This window comes from Pipistrellus kuhlii, unplaced genomic scaffold (assembly GCF_014108245.1).
Source record: "Pipistrellus kuhlii isolate mPipKuh1 unplaced genomic scaffold, mPipKuh1.p scaffold_m20_p_2, whole genome shotgun sequence".
NCBI classification, from domain to species: domain Eukaryota; kingdom Metazoa; phylum Chordata; class Mammalia; order Chiroptera; family Vespertilionidae; genus Pipistrellus; species Pipistrellus kuhlii.
The window spans coordinates 136,765,808-136,788,699 of NW_023425515.1; the positions used below are offsets into that span (position 1 = coordinate 136,765,808).

General features: G+C 36.6%; 1 protein-coding gene across 9 annotated transcripts in view; it reads right to left on the bottom strand.

The window, feature by feature from the left end:
* Window positions 1–3,361: 3,361 nt before the first annotated feature.
* PRKACB (protein kinase cAMP-activated catalytic subunit beta) overlaps window positions 3,362–22,892 on the bottom strand; it is a 103,151-nt gene continuing 83,620 nt past the window's right edge. For all 9 annotated transcript variants that reach the window (XM_036444983.2, XM_036444978.2, XM_036444979.2 and 6 more), the window contains 2 exons: window positions 12,173–12,337; window positions 3,362–6,693 (listed from right to left, as the gene is read on the bottom strand). In XM_036444983.2, the coding sequence (XP_036300876.1) occupies window positions 6,568–6,693; window positions 12,173–12,337 (291 nt within the window). In that variant the 3' untranslated portion in view covers window positions 3,362–6,567. The remainder of the gene's footprint in view (window positions 6,694–12,172; window positions 12,338–22,892) is intronic.

The following is a 22,892-nucleotide window of genomic DNA, read 5'->3' on the forward strand; positions in this document are numbered from 1 at the left end:
TTCCCAAAGCAATTGTGCCATCTTAGATTCCCACTAGCAATGCATAATAGTTCTTGTTGCGCTACACCAAGCATGTCAAACTCGTGGCCCACCGACCACATGCTCGTTTATGTTATCCTTTGAATTTGACATGCTTGCTCTACATCCTCACCAACACTTGATATTATTAGTTTTAATTTTAGTCATCCTATTGGTGGGTAGTAGAATCTAACTACAGCTTTAATTTGCTGATGAATAGTGATGATGAGCATCTTTCAGGGTACACAGAACTGATATTGCTATTCAATCACATTGTGACAATGTACTTGGCTACTCAATGCATGCATGCTAAGTGTTATGCTTCAGGAAAATCTTGATTTAAGCCTTGGCTGTCTTTGAATTGTGAGAATTGTCTTTACTCCCATTTTTTCAGATAATCCTATTTTCCCAACTAAAATGACATTATTAGGTGTGGGAGTCAGTATATAATCTCTTCCCAAGATTCTATGCCTGGATCCCCAGAAACTATGAGTGTGTAAGGTTATATGGTAAATGAGAAATTGAGGTTGCTCATCAGCTGATCTTAAATGGGGAGAGTATCTTGAATTACCCAGGCCTTTAAAACTGGAAGCGAGGACAGAAGGAGAAGTCAGAGGGATGCAACATGAGAAGCACTCGCCTGATGTTGCTGGCTTTGAAGACGGAAGAATGGGGTTGTGAGGCCAGGAGATTAAGCAGAAGCTGGAAAAAGCGGGGAAGCAGATCCTCCCCTAGAGCCTCTAGAAAGGAATGCAACCCTAATGACACCTTGAGTTTAACCCAGAGAGACTGACCTCAGCTATTGGACTTCCAGAGCTTAAGGTAATAAACAAAGTTGGCTCAGTCAGCTTAGCTTCCTGGTTGAACCATGGAATTATGAACCATGAAATCACGGTTCGATTCCTGGTCAGGGCATATGTCCAGGTTGTGGGCTTGATCCCCATTAGGGGGCATGCAGGAATCAGCCAATCAATGATTCTCTCTCATCACTGATGTTTGTCTCTCTCCCCTTCTCCCTGAAATAAATAAAAAATATATATATTTTTAAAATATATTTTATTGATTTTTACAGAGAGGAAGGGGTGGGGGATAGAGAGCTAGAAACAATGATGAGAGAGAAACATCTACCAGCTGCCTCCTACACACCCGCTACGGGGGATATGCCCGCAACCATGGTACATGCCCTTGACTGGAATCGAACCTGGGACCCTTCAATCCAGAGACTGACACTCTATTCACTGAGCCAAACTGGTTTCGGCAATAAAAAAAATATTCTTTAAAAAAGATAATAAATTTCTGTTGTTCTCAGCCACCAAGTTTGTGGTAATTGGCTACAGTAGTATTGGAAAACTCACACAGTAAGACAATCCTTTGCTGTGAGCATTACAATCCACTGAAAAATCAGATGACAGACCACCTGGGCTTTTATCTCAACCCTGTATCCCCATTCCCACTTTCCTTTTGGCCACTTCATTAACATCACCATTAGGGTATAGCAGATTTTCTAAATTCAGGGAGCATGGTGTGTTCAACTTTGTGTTGCACTAGCGCTGCTTCAAGAGGATAGCCTGATGCCAAGGGTAAGTCTGACTGTGATTGCAGGGCGGTTTCAGTGACCCAGGCTTTCCCTGACTTCCAGCAGTGGCAGTTTCCTGTTTCCTGCTTGCATTCCAGGAAATAGAAACAAGATAGCAGGTGCATTGAGGTTTGTGACCACAATACTGACATGATTTTTTTTTTAAATTGTGCTTATGGTAAATTAGTTCAGTTTTGGCTAAGTAGAAAGCATTTGAAGGAATTTCAGTGCAAGCTTTTCATCACGGGAATACAGTGCATACCATAGGAGCATGCGCAGCAGGTGTACTAGCTGATGAGGACTGCCAATACAAAGTACCACTGGGCAGCTTAAACAATAGATGTTTATTTTCTCACAGTTCTGAAAGTCCAAGATTAAAGTGTCACCAGGGTTGGCTTCCTTTGAGGCCTCTCTCCTTGGCTTATAGACGACTGTCTTCCTCTTATGTCTTCATATGGTCTTCCCTTATTCTCTATGCCCCAATCTCCTTATCTATTTGTCTGTCTATCTATCATCATCTACCTATCTATTTTTTTGAGAGGGAAAGAGAAACATTGGTCGGTTGCCTCCCATACACATCCAGACTGGCAACCTTTTGGTGTGGACCACACTTCAATCAATTAAGCACTAGGCCAGGGCCTACTCTCCTATCCTTATAAGGACAGGAATCACAATGGATTAGGGTCCATCCCTATGACCTCATTTTGCCTTGATACTCTTTTTAAAGGCTCTACCTTCAAATGCAGTCATATTCTGATGCACTAGGGTTTATAGGGGTGTCGAACTCAATCAGAGAAGGGGCCAAAATCTAAAATCCAGCCTAAATCGCGGGCCGAATGGTTTACTGAACAGTCATAAACTGTCATTGTGATGGAAACGCAGTGGAGTGCAGTGATGACAGCGCGGTGCGGGCCACATTGCAAGGCCTGGCGGGACGGATTTGGCCCGCGGGCCTTGTGTTTGACACATGTGGTTTAGAATTTCAGCATATGAATTTTGATGGGACACAATTCAGTCCTTATCAGGGGACACAAAAGCCATTAAATAAGGCATAAAGAAAATGTTTGAGAAGGCGAAAATGAAAGTATTCAACTTCACATTCAAGATTTGGGCATAAGAAATAAAATTAAGTGTAGTTCAAATAATGATGGTTCTGCACTGAAGGCCTGTTTATATTTTTGAAATTAGTTACATAGGGAAATGAGCAAACGAATTTATATTAAGCTCTAACAAAAATATAATGAAGTAAACACTGGTATGAAAATAATCAGCACCATGCTTTAAAGTGCATCAATATTTATAAATGTGTGTGGCAATAATCACAGCAATAAAAAATTATTTCTTGAGGTCAAGAACAATTATAGAAACACACACTAATCCACCTGGCTAAAACTGGAAGAAGGAGTATGAAGCTCAAAAGCACTTATTGGGAAAAATGTGTAAAATCACAATTCATTGTTATAAAAGGATGATAGACTCATAGTGACAAGTCTTTAGAGATACGTATTTTCATATTTAGGTTAAAAATGACTTGGACAAATAGCATGAGGAAGTAGAAACACTGTTTAGAAGTGATGTAATGAATCTAGTAGTTTCTTAGCAAACACTCAGTTGGAGCAGATTGGTGGCCATTCCTCTCTTGGTTACTGTTCCCAGCACCCAAAGGCCAACCCAAACACATACAAAGTAGGAATCTAAGCATCTGTACTATCCGCAGGAAACAAATCAGGAGAGAAGGGCAACAAACAGAATTTAATACTCAGTAAATTGTTTTATCCTTTGAAGATACTTTAATTTTACAGTTACTGATTAATTAAAAAACACAGTTGTTTTCAGCATTTCCTAGCTACAGTAGTGCATAGGAAATTCCATTCAAAACAAAGAAGTAAGTGATGAAATAACAATACACTTTAACATTTTACATTGATAGGTTACAGGTTACAAGGTGCTTTCACGTACATTATTTCATTTGATTCTTACACTAAGCAGAAAAAACCATCAGTGGGAAAGAAAAAATGATTTTTTTTCTTCAAGCTTATAATGAGTATTTCAAGCCAATGGGCAATCAATACATGAACATATCAAAAACATGATAGTGATACCCACAAGCCACAATATTTTTTTTTTGTGTGTGTAGGTTGACAGTTTGATATCAATTAGATATTTAGCATCAGTGAAGGAGGGAATCCGAATAGACACGAGATTCTCATGATATTCAAAGAGTTGTAAGAGATAAGAAGAAAGACGCCCTAAAAGATCACCTTAACCACATTAATGTCAAACCATGTTATCCCTTCAAAACGTCATAGAACAAATCCTATCACCTGTGAAAGTTAAAAGGGACCTTAGAAACTGCCTAATGGAACTCTTACATTTTGCAGGTAAGAGAACTGAGACCAAGGTCATGATGACTGTAATAGACCAGGCCTGAAACTCAGATGTCATACTTCCAGTCTTGGGCTCACATGCCATCTCCTTATTCTTTACCAATTAATGCATAATTTCTTCTGTTTCAAATAATGTAATGTGAGGTTAAATACAATACTTATTCATGCCACTTATTTCTTATTCAAGTTTTTATATTGTTCTTGGCTAAATTGTGGCAGAAACTGAGAATTTTATATAATTGTAAGATATTCAATTCAGTGTACTTGATCAGTTGGAAACAGACTCCCTTGATATATTTAAAAGTTTGCTCAGCTTCTTTAAATAGAGAGTAAAATGTAATGGCTAAATAGCTCTCAAACCAATAATGTATTGCCTACGGGCCAACTATCCAGATAGATTCTACAGCAAGTTGTGCGGGACAATAGCAATTTCATTAAAAAAAAATATTTTTAGAATTCATAGAAATTTTTTGAATTATTGAAAACTAAAATGTAATAATCAAATTGTCACCCCCATGATTTATTAAAATAATTTTACAATAATATACAACAAAGCTACCATAGAATCTGTAGCATCCATATAGAATACAATGATCAGCATGTTCTTGGGCCTAAATGAAATACAAAAACACTAATTAAAATATTTTATACAAATGATGTTTTATAAGTTTATTAACATGATGATATATTTTTGTTACAGCAAACTTGCTACAGCAAAGTAGTTCATAGTTTTCTTGCACATTTTAAATACAGGTGGACAAAAAGCTGAAATCAGTATCAGCCTGTAAATGACATAACCATGCAGAAACACTTGACAACTGAAAGATGTACAGACTGAGCCAGAGAACACCTCAGACAGGCTTTCTCTATGTCTCCAAAGGTCTCACAAGGGGTGTAGAGATGAAAAGAAGCAGAGTCAGTGACCTACCTGCACCGATAATGAAGCAAATAGAATGCTTATATACATTATGATCAATTTGACTAAAAACAACTCTTGTATGCATGTAAATTGATCATAAAAAATGAGCACAGTTTATTTTCAGCTATTTGGGTGTATTGTTTTATGATAGGTCACTGACAGAGAGAAAACCAGATGGGAAATTTTAAAAGCGAACAAAAAAACTATTTAAAAAACAGAGTTAAGCCATGAATTCTCAACAAACACTAAAGTAAATGTGCAAAAGTGCTTGAAATTTCCACATGACCACAATATTGTTAAATCAGTCGGCAAAAGAGTATATGAAGAAACTAAACTCCAATGCTAAAATTGTACCTGCGTGATCACACATTTTGTTTATCGAAAGAAAAGAGGCTAGAAATTATTACATATCTGAAAATATCACACCTCAAAGTTAAAATACAATTGTGGCCATTTTATAAGGTTTGACCCTTTCCTCCTTGATGAAGCAGAGGATAAAAGCCAGAGTTGCCACAGTGCTGCTACTCAGGCTGACAAATATAGTACACCGGAACAACACCCTGAACAACGTCCTTTCTTCTTAGCTGTGACAAAACAGAGCAAAGCAAAAACAAATGAAAAACCTCACTTAAATAAGAGTGTGTCTATAGTGTTTACAAAAATTAAGCCATTTGTTTGATTTAGCAAAGTATTTGTCCACATTAATGTTCTTTTTAGGTCATTTCTGTTGCTTTAAAAAGTTTATGACGAGGACTTATTTGAGAAAGTTAAAATTCTGTCACTTTCATTAGTCATGTTCCATTAAAATACTGGCTAAAACCCTTATGGAAGAGTCAAGGTTAGAAGTCCTAGAATTCTAATACTACAGAAATGCTGATACCAAGGGAGAGAATCTGGGTAATGATAACCCATATCATTGGTTTTGCCTGTGAATGAGACGTTTGTCACACTGCACAGGCTGGACACTTAAGGGGAGAATGATATAAAAAAAAGAGGTGAGGGGCAATAGAACCTTTAATTTATAGGATTCCATATTTTTGGGTCTAGCTACTCTATACTAGTCTATCCAAATTTATTGCCAGAACAGTGCATTTTAAGAAAGTTACTGTTTTAATTTGTATACATTTCCTTGGTGATAAAACATTCTGTCTTCAAAAATTGTCAAGAGTTCTGGCAAAACTGAGTCTGAGCTACTCAGAGTAAAATAATTATTGGACAGTATATGCTCGAGCCATTGACCAACAAAAATAGTGACAAGAACTACTAAAAGCAACACTTTTCCTTCCCTTCAAAAATCACATAGCCATAACACTGCCCATTTGAAACACCGACAAAATAAAATGGAGCCCTGTTTGGAGAAGAACTAATGAAAAGGAAAAAAGGAACAAGGAACAATGGGTGTAAGGGGAGAGGAGAAAGACAAACCAAAGAGAAGCAGAAAAGGGTCTAGTTCTGTGTTATGGCACAGACGATGCTTGCTTAGCGGTGCCTGGTTACACAGGAGGACGCGGAGTGCACACACGGATGATGGCAATAAAGACCTCACTCAGTCGCTGGAATGAAGGAACTAGGTAACTGCTTCAACAAGGACGGCCTCAGCTCCACCTTTTCTCCCAACAGAGTGCAAAGACTGAGCGTGAGCTCTGCTGTCGTCTCGTTGCTCATCTTTAAAATTCACTAAATTCTCTTCCACATTTTTCTGTTATAGAGACACGGATATCTTCTTCCTCATAGTCATCAAAGTTGCTGGTATCTCCGGAGCCTCTGAATTTTGGTATGAATGGAGCTTCAACCTACAATTGAGATAGAGAGAAAAGTTAAGTGTGATATGGTAATGTACATTAAAGAAATATATTTGGTCTTCATCTTGATTTGTGACAGATTTCCTAAAACCCCTGGGAATTCCAAAGTACAGAGAGTGGCCAAAGGTGTTTTTTGTTACATTCATGAGGTGACTCTAGGAAAGTCCCAGGGTTACCTAATGGTGGGGGCTGGTTGACAAGGGAACCAACCAAGTGATTAGAATGGCGATTTTCAACCAGGGAGCCTCATGAATTTTTACAACATGCAATACCTGACTATTTTATCAGGGGCACTGACCTCTTTCCCCTTAGATGGTCAAGTGAAAAATGACAACAGCCAACACACTAGCTGTCAGGTGTGAATGCTTGTCTTGAACCATAAATATATAGGTCATATAATAGAGTTGCATCTTATTGGTCACATCACACAATAAGGTTGCATCTGATTAATTATTAGCACCAGAAATCCTTATATACATGTATAGGCACCTGATGTTTTTAAAACTCACTTTGGAGCAAAAAGGGTAGGTAACTACTACTTTTTTTTTTTTTTTTTTTTTTTTTTTTTTTTTTTTTTGTAAATCAATCAAAATTATACCTAATTTTTTTGGTCAGATCTGCACATAATATTTTTGGGTGTGCCCCAGAATTTTAGTCATTAGTTTACGTATGCCATGAAATGAAAAAGTTTGAAAATTGTTGGATTAGGGGACTGGGACCTTCAGACCATCAGGGGAGGGGAAGGGGGTGAAGATTGAGCTCAATCACCAAAGACCATGATTTAATCAATCATGCCTAGGAAATGAAGCCTCCATAAATCCCCAAAAGACAGGGTTGGAGAACTTCCGGGTTGTTGAACACATGGGGATTTGGGGACAGTGGCATGTTGGGAGAGAGTAGGAGCTCCGAGCCCCTCCCTTGCACCTTGCCCCCTATGTACCTTTTCCATCTGGTGGTTCTTGAGTCATATCCTTTTATTATAAACTGGTAATGTTGTAAGTAAAGTTTCTCAGTTTTGTGAGCTTCTCTAGCAAATGAATCAATCCCCAAGAGCTGGTTAGTCAGAAGCACCGGTGATGAACTGGACTTGAGATTAGTGGCTGAAATTGGGGTGGAGTGGGGGCCGGGGGGTGGTTTTCTAGCACTGAGCCCTTACCTATGGGATCTGATGCTATCTCCAGGTTGATAGTGTAAGAACTGAGTTAACTGCTTGTTGGTATGAAAACACACACACACATTTTGGAATAATAGGAAAAACAAATGCTTGCCAGTTTCCAAACACTAAGGAAATAAATTCCCACTGAATACATGATGGCATCTTTAAATTCCTGTAAGTTTCTAAATGATAACAGCATTAGAAAAAGCAGCGGACAATAGATTTGCTATTAATCTCAATGTTTTCATTCAAAGACTAGTACAGGCCAACACACACTTTTAGAGACTTCTAAGATAATTAAACTGTTGGCATCAAGTGCTGGCAATGAAGGTTATAGAACTCTCTTTTTTCTTTTATCAGTTCCTTATTTCTAAAGACTTTATTTTCTACCCTCTTTTCCTTAATTTCTTTCTCCAGAGGTTACAGGTTAACTCTTAGACTTAAAAGCAAATTTCTTTTAAAATTACAGAATTGTTAAATTATGAACATTTTTCTCTTTGGGCCTTAAAACTTTCTTCCATTATTTAAAATGTGGTCTTTATAAAGATTATGTGGTATACTAAATACGTTTGAGGAAAATATTTTAATTGCTGAGCTGAAAATACAACCATATACACAGCATTTATAGTGTTTATAAATAATCATACACATGGTTATATCATTTCTTCCTCAATACAACACTGTGACAGAGGTGGGACAGGTATTCTTATTACCATATGACAGATTATGAAACAGAAATTTGACCAAATTCACATGACTAATTAGGGGCTAACGAAGTCTCAAATTCATGATTCTCTACCACCAACCCAGAGTCCTTTCTAACAGCTACACCTGTATCTCCAAAGTATTTTGATGTATCTTTTAATAAAACATAGAGTATATGCCACAAATATATGTATATTTATTTATTTATATATTATTTACATGCATGACTCTACTACTATGAGACATACATACAAATAAGACATTTTAATAAGGTGAAAATAAGCAGGACTGGAAAGTCTAGTATCTTTTTGCTTGCCAGCTGGTTGCCTTGCATGTCCTGCTTTGGGGAATGGATGCTATTTGCACCAGGCATAGGAGGAGCTAAGGAGATAGTCGCCTCATGTCTGGTCAGGAAACAATTTGGGATCACATCTATTGATAAAATCATTTCTAGAGAATGATTGTACAGTTCAAGTTTCCAAACTATTTTCTTGTAACTGGTCTTTCTGCTAGATTCTTTTAGCTATTTCATTGTTCATGAACACTTGGTCAGAGAGTAAAAAAAAAATTATAATACTATTCAAATTAACTATTATTTTTGCACTGCTATACATAGTTACAATTGAAAAAATATTAAAACAAATAGCTATGCTAAAGTACTGAATCATTTTTATTTGTAAATTATCCTGGGATCCCCAAGTCCATTTTTTTTTTTATAATCAAGATTTGCTGTCAATCCATTTGCCCAGTACTTTAACCTGTTTTGTTCCAATGTATTACAAAAAAAAATTTTTTTTTTTATTTCAGAGAGGAAGGAAGAGGGAGAGATAGAAAAATCAATGAGAAAGAATCATTGATTGGCTGCCTCCTGAACGCCCCCTACTGGAGACTGAGCCCACAACCCAGGTATGTGCCCTTGAATGGAATTGAGCCTGGGACTCTTCAGTCCAAAGCTGATGCTCTATCCATTGAGCCAAACCAGCTAGGGCTAGTATATTACTTTTTGGCAGATAAGCTATGTACTACCTGGGATAAGGCACACCCTTTGGAAAACACATAAACTCGAAATGAGCAGTACCAGTTCAGTTCTATACCATCCTAATCCTAATATATAAAAACCCTAGTCATAATGACCAGTAACAACTGAGGCTCAACCAACCGTGGCAACCAGCGCTGACTGCTTTCGCTGCAGGTGGGTGCCCCAGCGCTGACTGTTGAGGGGGCTACGAATCAGGGCCAGAGAGAGGCCTGAAGGGAGAAGCAGGGACTGATTCATTGCCTTTGTGGCAGCTTTTGATCAGCACTTATCTCTCTCTTTCTCTCCCAGTCTGGCCAGCAGCTGCACCTCCATTTCTCTCTAGTCCTCCACTGGGGCTGCTGATCAGCCCTGCCTTTCTGATCAGGCCCTGTTGATAGCCCAGAGATGCTAACTGACATAGGAACAGACCAATCAGAACCAAATGTGAGTGCTGTGAAGAACCAATGGTTGCCTAGGAGGCAGAGCTTCTGACTCTGACTGACATTAAAACTGACCAATCAGAACCAAATCTGGGTGCTGTGGGGAGCCAATGGCTGCCTAGGAGGTGGAGCTTTTTATGCTGACTGGCATAGAAACTGACCAATGAGAATCAAATTGGCCAGAAGAGAAGGGCAGTTAGGGGCGAGATCTGGCTGGCACGGGACAGCAGTTGGGGACAAGATCAGGCTGGGAGGGGAGGTCAGTTGGGGGCGATATCAGGCCTGCAGGGGAGGGCAGTTGGGGGCAACCAGGCCAGGAGAGGAGGACAGTTAGGGGTTATCAGGCTGGCAGGCAGAGGCAGTTGGGGCAAGCAGGCCAGCAGGGGAGGGCAGTGAAGGGTGATCAGGCTGGCAGGCAGAGGCAGTTATGGGCAATCAGGTAGGCAGACAGGTGAGTAGTTAGGAGCTAGTGGTCCCAGATTGCAAAAGGGATGTCCCCCAAGGGGTCCCCAGTTGGAAAGGGTGCAGGCTGGGCTGAGGGACCCCCATCCGTGCACCAATTTTGTGCATCGGGCCTCTAGTTTTAAAAATAATTGTTAAAAATACAATAATATGCATAGATTAACAAATGTTTGCTAGCAGCAGAAATTTTTATATCTAACTATAAATACGAAAATATTAAACATGTCATAATCTTTAAAATAAGAATAAAATGGACAAACCTCAAGCAAATTTAACAAATATATCTATATGTAGCATTAACAATAAATATAACAATAAAGATAAAATAAGCAATTATAATTACAAAGGAACATGATTAATTTTATTTAAAAATATACATTTCTAAAACAAACTCAAGAAGAGGCAAAAAATTGAAGACACCAATATCCAAAGAATTAGTTTGTTAAAACTTTCAAGAAATAAATACAAGATAATTTCTATGTCCCTTAAGTTTCCTAAAGAATAACAAACAGAAAATTTCCAAAACTAATTTTATGAATTTATATAAGCTCAACTCCAGAAAAATAAAAGCTCTAGGTCAATAAAAGTTATGACTATGGAAATAAAAACCCTAAGTAAAATTTTAGCATATTGACTTCAGGCAAACATTGAAATAATACTCCATGATTAAATGGTGGTCACTTCAGGAACGTGAGGCTATCTCACTAATACACTTCATCATAGTAATATGTCAAAGATAAAATACAGCATACTAGGTAAGAATCAAGGATATAACCTTAACTTGACCAAGAATACTTATGCAAGACCAATAGCTAATCTTGTATTTGATGTTTGTAAAACAGGAAACGCACTCCATTTTAAAGAGGAACAAGACAAGTAGCTTAACAGCGTTATTGCTTTAACATATTATCCCAGATATTTTAGCATATACAATATAACAAAATGGAAATAAAAGTATAAATATTGAAAAGGAAGAGGCAAATGATACCTTTGCACCTGTCAATAAAGTCACTGTGTCACTGAAAAAGTTATGGAAATCAAAAACAGAATTTAGCAAGGTGGCCAATTACAGTAAAAACTAGAAATCATATATTTCCCCTATAATCTATCTATCTATATAGAAGCCTAAGCAACCATCTGACCATCCAACCATTCAACCAGTAGCTATGATGTGCAATGAGCACCAGGGGGCAGATGCTCAATGCAGGAGCTGCTGAGCTGTGGTGACTTGGCAGCTACCATTCTCAGGTGATGCACCTGGAACCAGAGAGAAGGGAGCCCAATTCTGGGGTGTGTCATCCGAAAAACTCTCTCTCGCAATCCAAGACCCCTTGGGGGATGTCAGAGAGCCAGTTTCAGCCTGATCCCCACAGATCAGGCCAAAGGACCCTATTGGTGCATGAATCTGCGCACTGGGCCTCTAGCCTACTATAATGGGAAAGCAAATACATTCATAGTAGCAGGGGGGATAAATGGTGATTAATGGAGACTTGACATAGGGTGGTGAACACACAATACAGTGTACAGAAGATGTATTGTGGAATTGTGCATCTGAAACATGTATAATTTTATAAACAGTGTCACCCTAATAAATTCAATGAAAAGGAGGAAAAAGAAAATATTTCTACTACATATAACTTAAACATCAGCTTTAAAAAAGTTTTTCAGTTGAAGAAAGGAAAGGCTCACCTTCCTCTGGTAAATAGCAATCCAATCTGTTGTGGCAAACCACTTGTGAGTCTTGATGTCACTCACACCGTTCTTCAGATTTCCAAACCGTTTGGTCAAATCCACCTGCAGCAGGTTCCGTAGAAGGTCCTTCAGGTCTGAACTGAAGTGCGATGGGAATCGGACCTGCACACACATACCGTGGATTAAACACACATCCCAAGACTCATGCCATTTCTCTTTGGATTTCAGAAAGTTTTCTTAAAAAGATGAACAAAAAGTATGCGGTGGTAACCTTCAAATACTTTAACTACTCATTTAAGTCCCCATTTCAGTAGTCTTAGAGAAAAGAGTTATTTGGGTGAATGAAATTATGCTTTCAGGCCCCTGTTTTGGTCACGAACTCTCTTCAAGAACATAGATCCCCCTCACCCCCGGAAAAACATGTTTGACATGCATGTAGAACTTCTCCCCAATCTCTTGGATCCCACTTTACAAAGTTCTGTCTTAGAGACATACAAATTTAAACTTATAACTTAAATATAAAAAGCAGAATATAAAGATATCAGTATGCGCATTTTGAAAAGAGATGATAAAAAAAGAAATCTAAAAATGATTATAAAAACCCACACTTCCTTTCATAGCACAGGAAACCGTTTTCCATGTATTTATTAGTGGGTGAATTTTTAACATAATTCTGCTATTATGCAACAGTATAAAAATGATTTAGATTACTTTTCAAGCATTTCCTACTTCCTAAATTATGAAGATTTTACAATGAGTTGACTGACCTCCAGCCTTAAAACAAAATAATAAAAAACACCCAAAATAACAGAAGACATTATATATTAGGCAATCAATAAAATAAAGTATTAGTCCTAGGAGACCTAGGACTATTTTTTTTTAAACAAATTCTTCTCCTCTAACTTTCTACTCCAACATAACTCCCAGTTCTCACCCTCTTATTAATATGTGTACTGAAAAATTAAAGGATGATATTAGAAGGAATAGCTGCATCTTCATCTTTTTACTCTTTTCTTTCATTACTGCCTCTTCTCCACTGTCCTTTTCAATTTGTCCTCTTCCCCATCACACATGCAGATATATGCAAATATCTATGTATGTCTGTGTGTGCTCATCTGCACTTTAATTCTAATCCCCTTTCTCTTATGCACATCTTGGTCTCATTTTATATTCCCATGCCCCACTAAACACAACTCTATTTTCTGGCTTATCATGGCATTGCCTTCCAACTGACCGTAGACCCCTGTAGAAAATGCTTTAAAGAGTTAACAGATCCATTTCTAAACTAGCATGCTTACATACTGTTGCATACTTCTCTACAAGTACCACCATCACCTTATAACTTGCAAAGTGACTCATCATATTACCTCAGTTCATTTCCACAATGCATTCATTCAACTAAGCTGTAGTATTTGTGGATGGCTGTCTTTCATAGAGTAGGAGTTTCTAGAGGGGAGAAACTGTGCCATTTTTGTGTTTTGATTCCCAGAACTCATTAGATTATTTCAAGTAATGTAGTTCATTGATTTTACAATTACTTATTGAGTATCTGCTATGTACCAGACACTATTCTAGCTGTTAGATATACAGCAATGAGCAAAAACAAAATCTCCAATTTCATGAATCTTACATCCTAGTTAGATAAGACATACTCAGTGGATATGGCATTAACTCTAGAGATGGAGAAACTAAGATTCAGAGATATTATATAACTTACCAAATCATCAGACTATAAAGTGGCTGAGCTGGGTGGGACTAGGCATCTAGACTTGATTCCTAGCCTCATAAATTCTGCTCTTTACATAGTCTTCAAACACATATAACTCCCACTTTCAAAAAGCTCAACATACTTGATGTATATTTATGTTCTCAAAATAGAAGTTAAGTCATGAGCATGCACAGCTCGATTCCATGGCAATGCCAGAGTCGTAACCATCTTCTGACTGCCACTCTCATGCCAAATGTTTCCCAAAGCGTGGTCATAGGATCCACTTCTATTGGAATCAATTGGGAAAGAGGATAACAATGCAGATTCCTGGGGCTTACTTCAAATGATGGGGCTTTAGGTTAGAACTCTGAGCTTCTGTCTCCAAGTGACTCATATGTAAAGACATGGAAGTTTGAGGAGCACTGTTTGCAAGTCTATTCACTTCTTTATGTAGAAATTTTATTATTTCTGTCAGTGACAGATAAAATTTTTAAAATGTAAGTAATAAGCTAACATTATTGCCATACCAAAGAAAAACTCAATAATATTTGCGCCAAACAACCAAAGACTATTCGAAGGTTGACTAGATAGTAAATGACCAGGATTTGGAGGTCAACTCATACAAATTAGCAACTAGAAACTTCATTTAAAAAAAAATCTAAATGAACACAGATAAGTTTTATGTGTTTTTTTTTTTGTTTTTTTTTTAAGGCATGTGAATTACCACCTCCTTTGGATTTTACTTCTCATACAATGGCTTATTAGAAATTAGGCACTGTGTTAAACAGCTTATATGCATTGGCTCATGAAATCCAAAACGTAGCACTGAGGTAAGTATTATTATTAAAGTTGATGTAGTTGAGGTCTAATCCTGCAGAGCTAGTAACTGGTAAAGCTGTAATTTCAAACCAGGTATTCTGACTCTAGCATATACACTTTTAATTAGTCTAATACTATTTCCATGACTCAATAACCTGGTGATAGTTATTGTCAGTAACTTTACAAAAGACTGAAATTTTCATCTTAAAAATATTTGCTACATATTTCTTTATCCTAGTTGGAATAAAAACTGGAGCATATGGGTATTCAAAAGGCACACTATTTAAAACATAACATGTTTTATCTATATATGGTGGTTATATTCTTTGTTTAGATTCCAAAAAAAAAAAAAAAAAAAACTTATTTGAAGAACTATCTTTGTTGATGAATAATTCGCACGAACTTTTCAATGTAACATGTCAGTTATTCTCTCTTTCATGGTGTTCAGAATGGTGGACAGTATGCACTACATATAAATTATCTTTTGAATTTAGGTAATATGCAATGCAAAGCATGAAGAATATATACACCTAAATAAAGTAGAAATTCTTTATTTTAGAATGCAGATAAAATGATGATTTTGAATTAGTTAATGTGTGTGTGCACCTGTTTAATCTTCAGAACTATAACTTTCAAGTGGGGAGTGGCAGTGGGGGGCGGTAATGGTAGATAACAGACTCATTTAGCAACCTATTCAAGTTATAGACACATTCTCCTCACCTCCACATCACATGCTCTTGCTCACCAGAGTTTCTGATCAGTAGACCACACTCCCATAGTAAGCCATGTTAATAATGGGAATCTGTCATAGCCTTAAAAGCATACTGAGACCAAATAATGAGAATCCTTGTGAAAGAATCTTCCCCATGTTTGTTCTAAAATGTAATCAGAAATCCAGTTTCTTTTTGACGAAACATACATCCATGTTAATTCACCAAACTGAAATTAGCAAATCAAAACAAACCAAAACAAAAATTCCCAAAACAAAAGCAAAAGCAAAAAAGAAAATAACTTAAAATTATGTTTTAATTGAAAAACCTTTACTTATAGTATAGGGTGGGGTAAAAGTAGGTTTACAGTTGTTCATATGGAAAATGATAAAATCATTAGTTAATAATGCAAGAGTAAAATGTGCTTTGCCCACTCACAACTATAAACCTACATTTTGTCACACCTGGAAACACTAAAGATTTCTATAATGGGAAGAATGACTCATTTTTCCTTCAAAACTGTATCTGGAATGGCATTATTTCTATCACTATTATCAATTATAACTGTTGTACAAAGTATAATCAGAATCATGGAATATCAGAGCTAGAGGGAGCTCAGTTTAATTTAGTCTAAACCTTCATTTTAAAGATAAGAAACCTGAGCTCCAGTGAAGCTACCAATTCAGTTATTGGGGGGAAAAAACTTAATCCTCCAGACTCTTCCATCTTCCTGCCAGGCCATGCTAGGGCAAATAACGTGGAAGCAGCTATAAAGAGCCAGATATGGAAAAGAGATAGTCTAGACACATTAAACCATTAGCTGTAAGAGATAAAATTATTGGAAACTGGCATTATTTAACATGAAAGAAGTGTTTGTACAATATACACTTTGTAGAGTGTTTATTTGGTCCCCTCCCCCCCAATATTTCCCATTTATGATTCTCCCTCTCCCCCCAATATTTAGAGACCAAGTTACTTATGAATTTCCACATGGTACAATATATTTTTTAGAATAAATATATTTCTATAGTGAAGTATAGGCAAACAAAATACATAGTGTGTATCAAAATTGTCTGTGATCATTTAAAAACACAGATGTTCAGAATACACAGAAGATCAAGTGAGTCAGTATCCCTGACAGTGGGCATCTACTCATGAAAGCTTCTTGGAGGCAGGGACCACACTGATTTGCTGTATCCAGCACTGGTATGGCATATATGATGAGTTCAAGAAATATTGAATGAATGCATATATTCAAATTTGACAAATACCAATTAGATATCTTCAATGGGCTCGGCACTGAAGTAATTTGGTGGCAAACAAAATAAGACAAAGATTCCTGTCTTCACAAAGTTTACATTCTTCTGAGGAAGACAGATAACTTAGTGACGAGTAACACTTTTAAAATGTTTGCCCTATCATTCCTCACAAAACTTTGCATTGTAAAGTCTTTATTTTTAAGAAAATGGAGAATCATTGCAAGGTTCTGGGTGGAATAACAGGATCTGATTCAATATTTTTAAAGGCTCACTCTAGTGACTCAGAAGACAGCAGTTTCAGTGGAGGTGGTAAGAAGTGATTGAATTCTGCATAATTTCTAAAGATAGAGCCAAAATGGTTTTCCTGTACATTGGTGAGGTCTCCAGAGTGTTTTGGCCTGTGTAACTGAAAGGATGATGTTGTCATCAACTGAGATGGGAAAGGTGGTGGGAGAAATGCATTAGCTACGGAAAACAAAGATCTGTCAGTTTCAGACAGGTTGAATTTGAGATGTTTAGTAGGCATGGAGATCTCAGGTGGGAAGTTGAATACAAGAGTCTGTAACTCATGAGTCAGGTATGAACTAAAAAACATTTAGAAATTGTTAGCTGGCATTAAAAGTCATGCAGGAGTTTGAAGAAAGTATAAAAAGAGCCAAGCCAAGGAGAATGAGAAGGAAAGATCAGTAATGTAAGAATACAACTAAGATGTGAAGTCTCTGCAGCCAAGTGAAGGAATAATAAGTGAAGCACTGCTCTTGAGTCTATTTCTTGCTTTGCCACAAACTTCCTTTTGTATTTGGGCAATTCTGAGTCTTGATTTACCTTCATACAGGACGAAGGAGTTAAACTAAGCATAACTAAACATTCCTGTCAGCTCAAATATCTACCAAATGATTTCTGTAGTAGAAAGAATACCTGGCTTCCAACCACAACTCCAGTTACATATATGCTCTATGCTTTGGAGAAAACCTCTTTACCTTTCTGAGTCTTAATTAATTCTTCCATAAAATGATGGAAGTATATTTTATCTGCCAGGTATGAAATAAACTAAATAACTTTCACGAAACTGCTTTGCATCATGTCTGGTATCTTGCAGGCACTAATTCAATACACTTTTCATTTTTTCAACTGTTTCATTAGGATAATATTAAATGATCTGGAGCTGAATTTTTGAACCAAAGTAGGGACCTAGAGGATAGCAATATTTATCGCTATGTTTCTAGACAGCCAAGGACAGTTTGTGCCCTAAGAATCTGGGGGGTGCAGGAAGTCCCTTTTTTCTTCTTTTCTCATGCTTCACCTGTTACTTTACAGAACAAACTTTTTTTTTTTTTTTTTTTTAAGTTCTTAACATTTGATAGAGTGAGAGAGAAAATAGATAAGTATAACCCCTGTTTTGTAAGGACAACATTGTAAATATAGCTGACATTCCAAACAACTGTCAAATTACATTATGTAATATGCTAAACCAACTATGAAACTCACTCCAAATTGAGCAGACTCAACAGAATATTTGCTCTGTTTTCAGCACCCATTATAAAGTCTTGTACATTTTGGTTTCAGCAATGACTATTATTTCCTAAAATTTAAGAGGAAGTTACATCCAAAAAGCCAATCAGTTCATGTTGTTATTATATCCACACTGGGTGGCTTAAACTAAATTCACTAACTGGTTTACTGACTGTTTTTGCTCTTAGAAATAAAATAAGGTCAAAATCAAATTTGTGTGCATGCAGCTCAATCACAGAAATTACAAAGCTCATCTTTGAAGAAGAAGGGAACATTTTACTGCTGTTCTTCAGGAACTGGCAGGACAAAGATCATTTAAGTAGTTCATTATCCTTTATGCATTCGGATAAAATTTTCTGGGCCAAAATGACCCAAAAGCATTTGGACACAGCTGACAACAATAATCTGTTAACTTCTATCCACAAGTATGTTGGAGCAAATTTAAAGAAATTATCTCTTTTAAATTAAGTGCAGTCCTTAGACATCTATAATCCCAATAAACAATTTATTTGGCAAAAATTAGCATGCATAATCATTCATTTTTAAAAGGCATAACAACTTTTCATATATTAGGCTTTCTATAGATGTGGTGCCAAGTTCCTCACTGCTTCATAGGGCCTGGGAAACTTTAACCAACCGGGATCCTACCTATGAATAGAAAGATCTAGGATAATGAAAAATACTGATAATTAATATTGATTCCACAACTGTGGGCTTTCTGATATGTCCTCTTACCTGTGCAGAAACAGTGGTAGATACAACAAATCCAGACGGTTGCAGAGGGCTGTTACCTACCCTATCCTCACTCCCTCTCCTGCCAAACAAGTTGCAAGCATTTGCCCATAGGCCCACTAGAGTAAAGGGCTGTCAAAGCAGGTATTAATAAGAATTTTTAATGATCTCAGAAAGGTGTTAAAAATGGCCCTGGGTTTTATGCAAATAGAAAAGAATGCTTTTGTATTTTATGAAAATGACTTCTGAGTAGTCTAAGTGTCTTTAACTATAGCCACAGTCAAATAGAAAATGGCATTTTAATTTCTCAAAAAGCACATGTATATCTTCACCTTTTTCACACATCCCCCAACAACCCCTCCCATCTGGCAAAGTCAAAATGTTCTCTGTTTCTATGAGTCTGTTTCTGTTCTGCTTATTCCTTTATTGTATTTTTTTAGATTCCACATATAAGTGAAATCATATAGCATTTATCTTTCTCTGTCTGACTTATTTCATTCAGCACAAAACCCTTTAGGTACATCCATGTTGTTGCACTTGGTAAGATTTCATTCTTTTTTATGGCTGAGTCATATTCCATTGTATATTGGATGTTTAGGTTGCTTTCATGTCTTGGCTAATGTAAATAATGCTGCAATGAATCTATGGGTGTATATGTCTTTTGGGTTTCTTTGGATAAATACCCAGAAGTGGAATTTCTGGGTCCTTTTTTTGTCTCTTGTTATAGCCTCCATTTTAAAGTCTATTTTGTATAAGTCTTGCTGTCCCAGATTTTTGTTCATTCTATTTTCATGAAGTATCTTTTTCCATCCCTACACTTTTCAGCCTGTGTGTGTCTTTCAACCTGAAGCGAGTCACTTGAAGACAGGCTATGTAAGGGTCTTGTTTGTTATCCATTCAGCCACTGTAGTCTTTTGATTGGAGCATTTAATCTATTTGCATTTAAAGTAATTATTAACAGATATGTATTTATTGCTATTTTATTATTTATATTATTGATCTTTTCTTCTTCTTAAAGAGGACCCTTTAATAGGGGGAGAGGACTCTTTTAAAAAATATTGTCTTATTGATTTCAGAGAGGAAGGGAGAGGCAGTGAAAGAACATCAATGATGAGAGAGAATCATTGACTGGTTGCCTCCTACTGGGGACTGAGCCTGCAAACAGGGCAGGTGCCCTGACCTGGAATCGAACAGGTGACTCTAGGTGCAGGGGTTGATGCTCAACCACTGAGTCACACTGGTGGGGTGGGAGAGCCTGTGCCCGGTTTCCTCTGGACTTTTTTTCCTTTGCTGATTTTGCTTTGTATCTTTTCTTGGAAGGCACCTTACAATGAAGGTACCTGTTATAACGTAACGTATCCATTCCTTGATTATCACTATATGCTGAATTCTTTGAGTCCACCTAGTGAATTGCCTAACCTGGGAATGGTCTTAAGAGACTCTGGACACATCAAGAATAGCCATTTGGCTGCTAATCAATTTCTCTTCATGAGAATGTGAATTGCATCTGTTTACAACTTTATTTTTTGTACAGTGTTTGTACATTTTTGGTGCTTATTGAAAATGGAATAGTATTTATATATACTGAAGTTAACAATTTTTATTAAATTACATAAGTTAAGGGCCCTAAGGGTATGGTTTCCCTAAAAGCTGTCCTTGACTGACTTATTTTCAAGTATCATTTTTGAGCACAATATTAACTTTCATATTTCCAAGAATAATGCAGCCAGATAGAGTTGCTATGGAAACCATAACTGATTCTTGTCATAAAGTATATGGAACTGAGCACAAAATTTAAAGACTGCAGAAACTCAGCACATATATTGTTAGGATGAGGCACAAAATGCAGGAACTATAAAACTTTGCTGTTCAATGTGCATTTTAAAACCTGAACCTTAATGCTGCATGAATAATTTGACATTCAAATACCTTCTCTTTTGTTTTTTTTAAAGGCAAATATGTGTAGGAGAGAATCTCACAAGCTGACTAATCATCTTTTTTAATATTTATACTTGAATAAACTTAAAAATACCAGTTTGAGTTACAATATTGTAAATGAGATAGTACTTAACAACCTAATGTTCAAATATATATATATATATGAATTAATCACTTCATTAAATACATTTTATTTTAACTTGTATAGGCCACTGATATCTATAATGTTTATAACATGGTTTCAGAATGGAAAATATAATCAACATAAAATGTTGCTACATAAAATAATAACATACTTTTTAAACATTACTGGATACAAGTATATTTTTAAGTGATATTCTGCATCATCAAAACAATTTAATTATAAATATAGCATTTACAAATAAAAGGCCATAATTGGATTTTAAAAAGTATATATGTTTATTTATTTCAGAGAAGGGAGAGGGAGATAGAAACATCAATGATGAGAGAGAATCATTAATTGGTTGCCTCCTGCATGCACCCTACTGGGGATCAAGCCTGCAACCCAGGCATGTGCCCTTGACTGGAATCAAACACAGGATCCTTCAGTCCACAGGCTGAGGCCATATCCAGTCACCCAAACTAGGTAGGGCCATAATTAAAATTTTAATGACTTGAGCAATAAGAAATAAATAAATAAAACCAGTTAGTCTCCTATTTGGCTTTTAGCCACTAAGCAGAGGGATAACACTTTTGTAATATGGAGAGAGGTAGGTACATCTAGTTTGGATTTCAGTGATGAAACAAATGGTTTATTGGGGAGTGATGAGTATGATTTTATATTCACACTAGAGGCCTGATGCACGAAGATTTGTGCAAGAATGGGCCTTCCTTCCCTTGGGTGCCGGCACTGCCTTCACTCAGGCTGGAGTCGCCTTTTTGCTCCAGCCTGGAGTGGCCTTTCTGCCTTCCCACATGCTCAGAGCCTGGAAGTGGCTGGGGCAGTGTGGAATGCATGTGTTGTCACTATGGCAACAACATAAGCTCCCCACTCCTGGCCACCTGGTGCCTGCATATGCAAATTAACCCGCCATATTTGTTGGGTTAATTTGCATACTCATCCCTGAATGGCTAGTGGGCATCATGAAGGTATGGTCAATTTGCATCTTACTCTTTTATTAGTGTAGATAATGCAGAGCCTAGAAATCACTTAATAGCAATATTCTGCTTTCAGGGGTTCTACTTTAATTGAGGAAAGAGAACAAGGAATAAAAATAACTTTATAATATTCAATATGGGGAGAGACTATCTGGCATCTTCAGCCAAAAGCAAAACACCCTATCATATTTCTAAATAAATGAAGAAAAAAAATAAATTATTGTCATATGACAAACTTTTATGTTACTACTCTTCTAAGGTGATTAAGATATAAACTGTTACTATTTTTAGAATATATGCAGACTTAAAATTTAAGCTAATATTGGATCCTAAAATTAAAGCTTGATATGAAATAAAAACATATTCATGAACAGCTGAAAAAAATGTATGCAATATAGAATGATTGGCAAAAAGAGGCCAGTTCATACGGATGAAGATATATTTGTTTTTATTAAAATAATTTTTCAAAGTAAATGAAATTTACTTCTGACAGCATCTTGTCAGATAATTTTATTCCTTTTAGGAAGTTAAGCATAAATAAAAGCAATATAGTAAAGATTCAGAAACTTTGTAATTACCAGCAATTAAATTGTTTGGAATTATTATAGTTCTGCATGCTTAGTCTTTGGATTGGTAAAATATGCTTCTTCCATTCAGTGATTTTTAAGTATCTTAGTTCTCATACTATTCTTCATATGACCTTTGGTTTTTATTCTTTCTTGAGAGTTTGCATAATTTTCAAATTCTTAAAAAAAACAAAAAACATTTCCTCTACGAATTTCTCTTAATGTTTTCTTTTGTTCATTTGAGAGGTTCTCTTCCTGTGACTGTAACATTCTGCTTAGTGGAAACCATTACATAAGAAGTGTGAAGCCTAGAGGGCTACCAAAGCAATAAGGGCAGCACCGATACTTAATGAC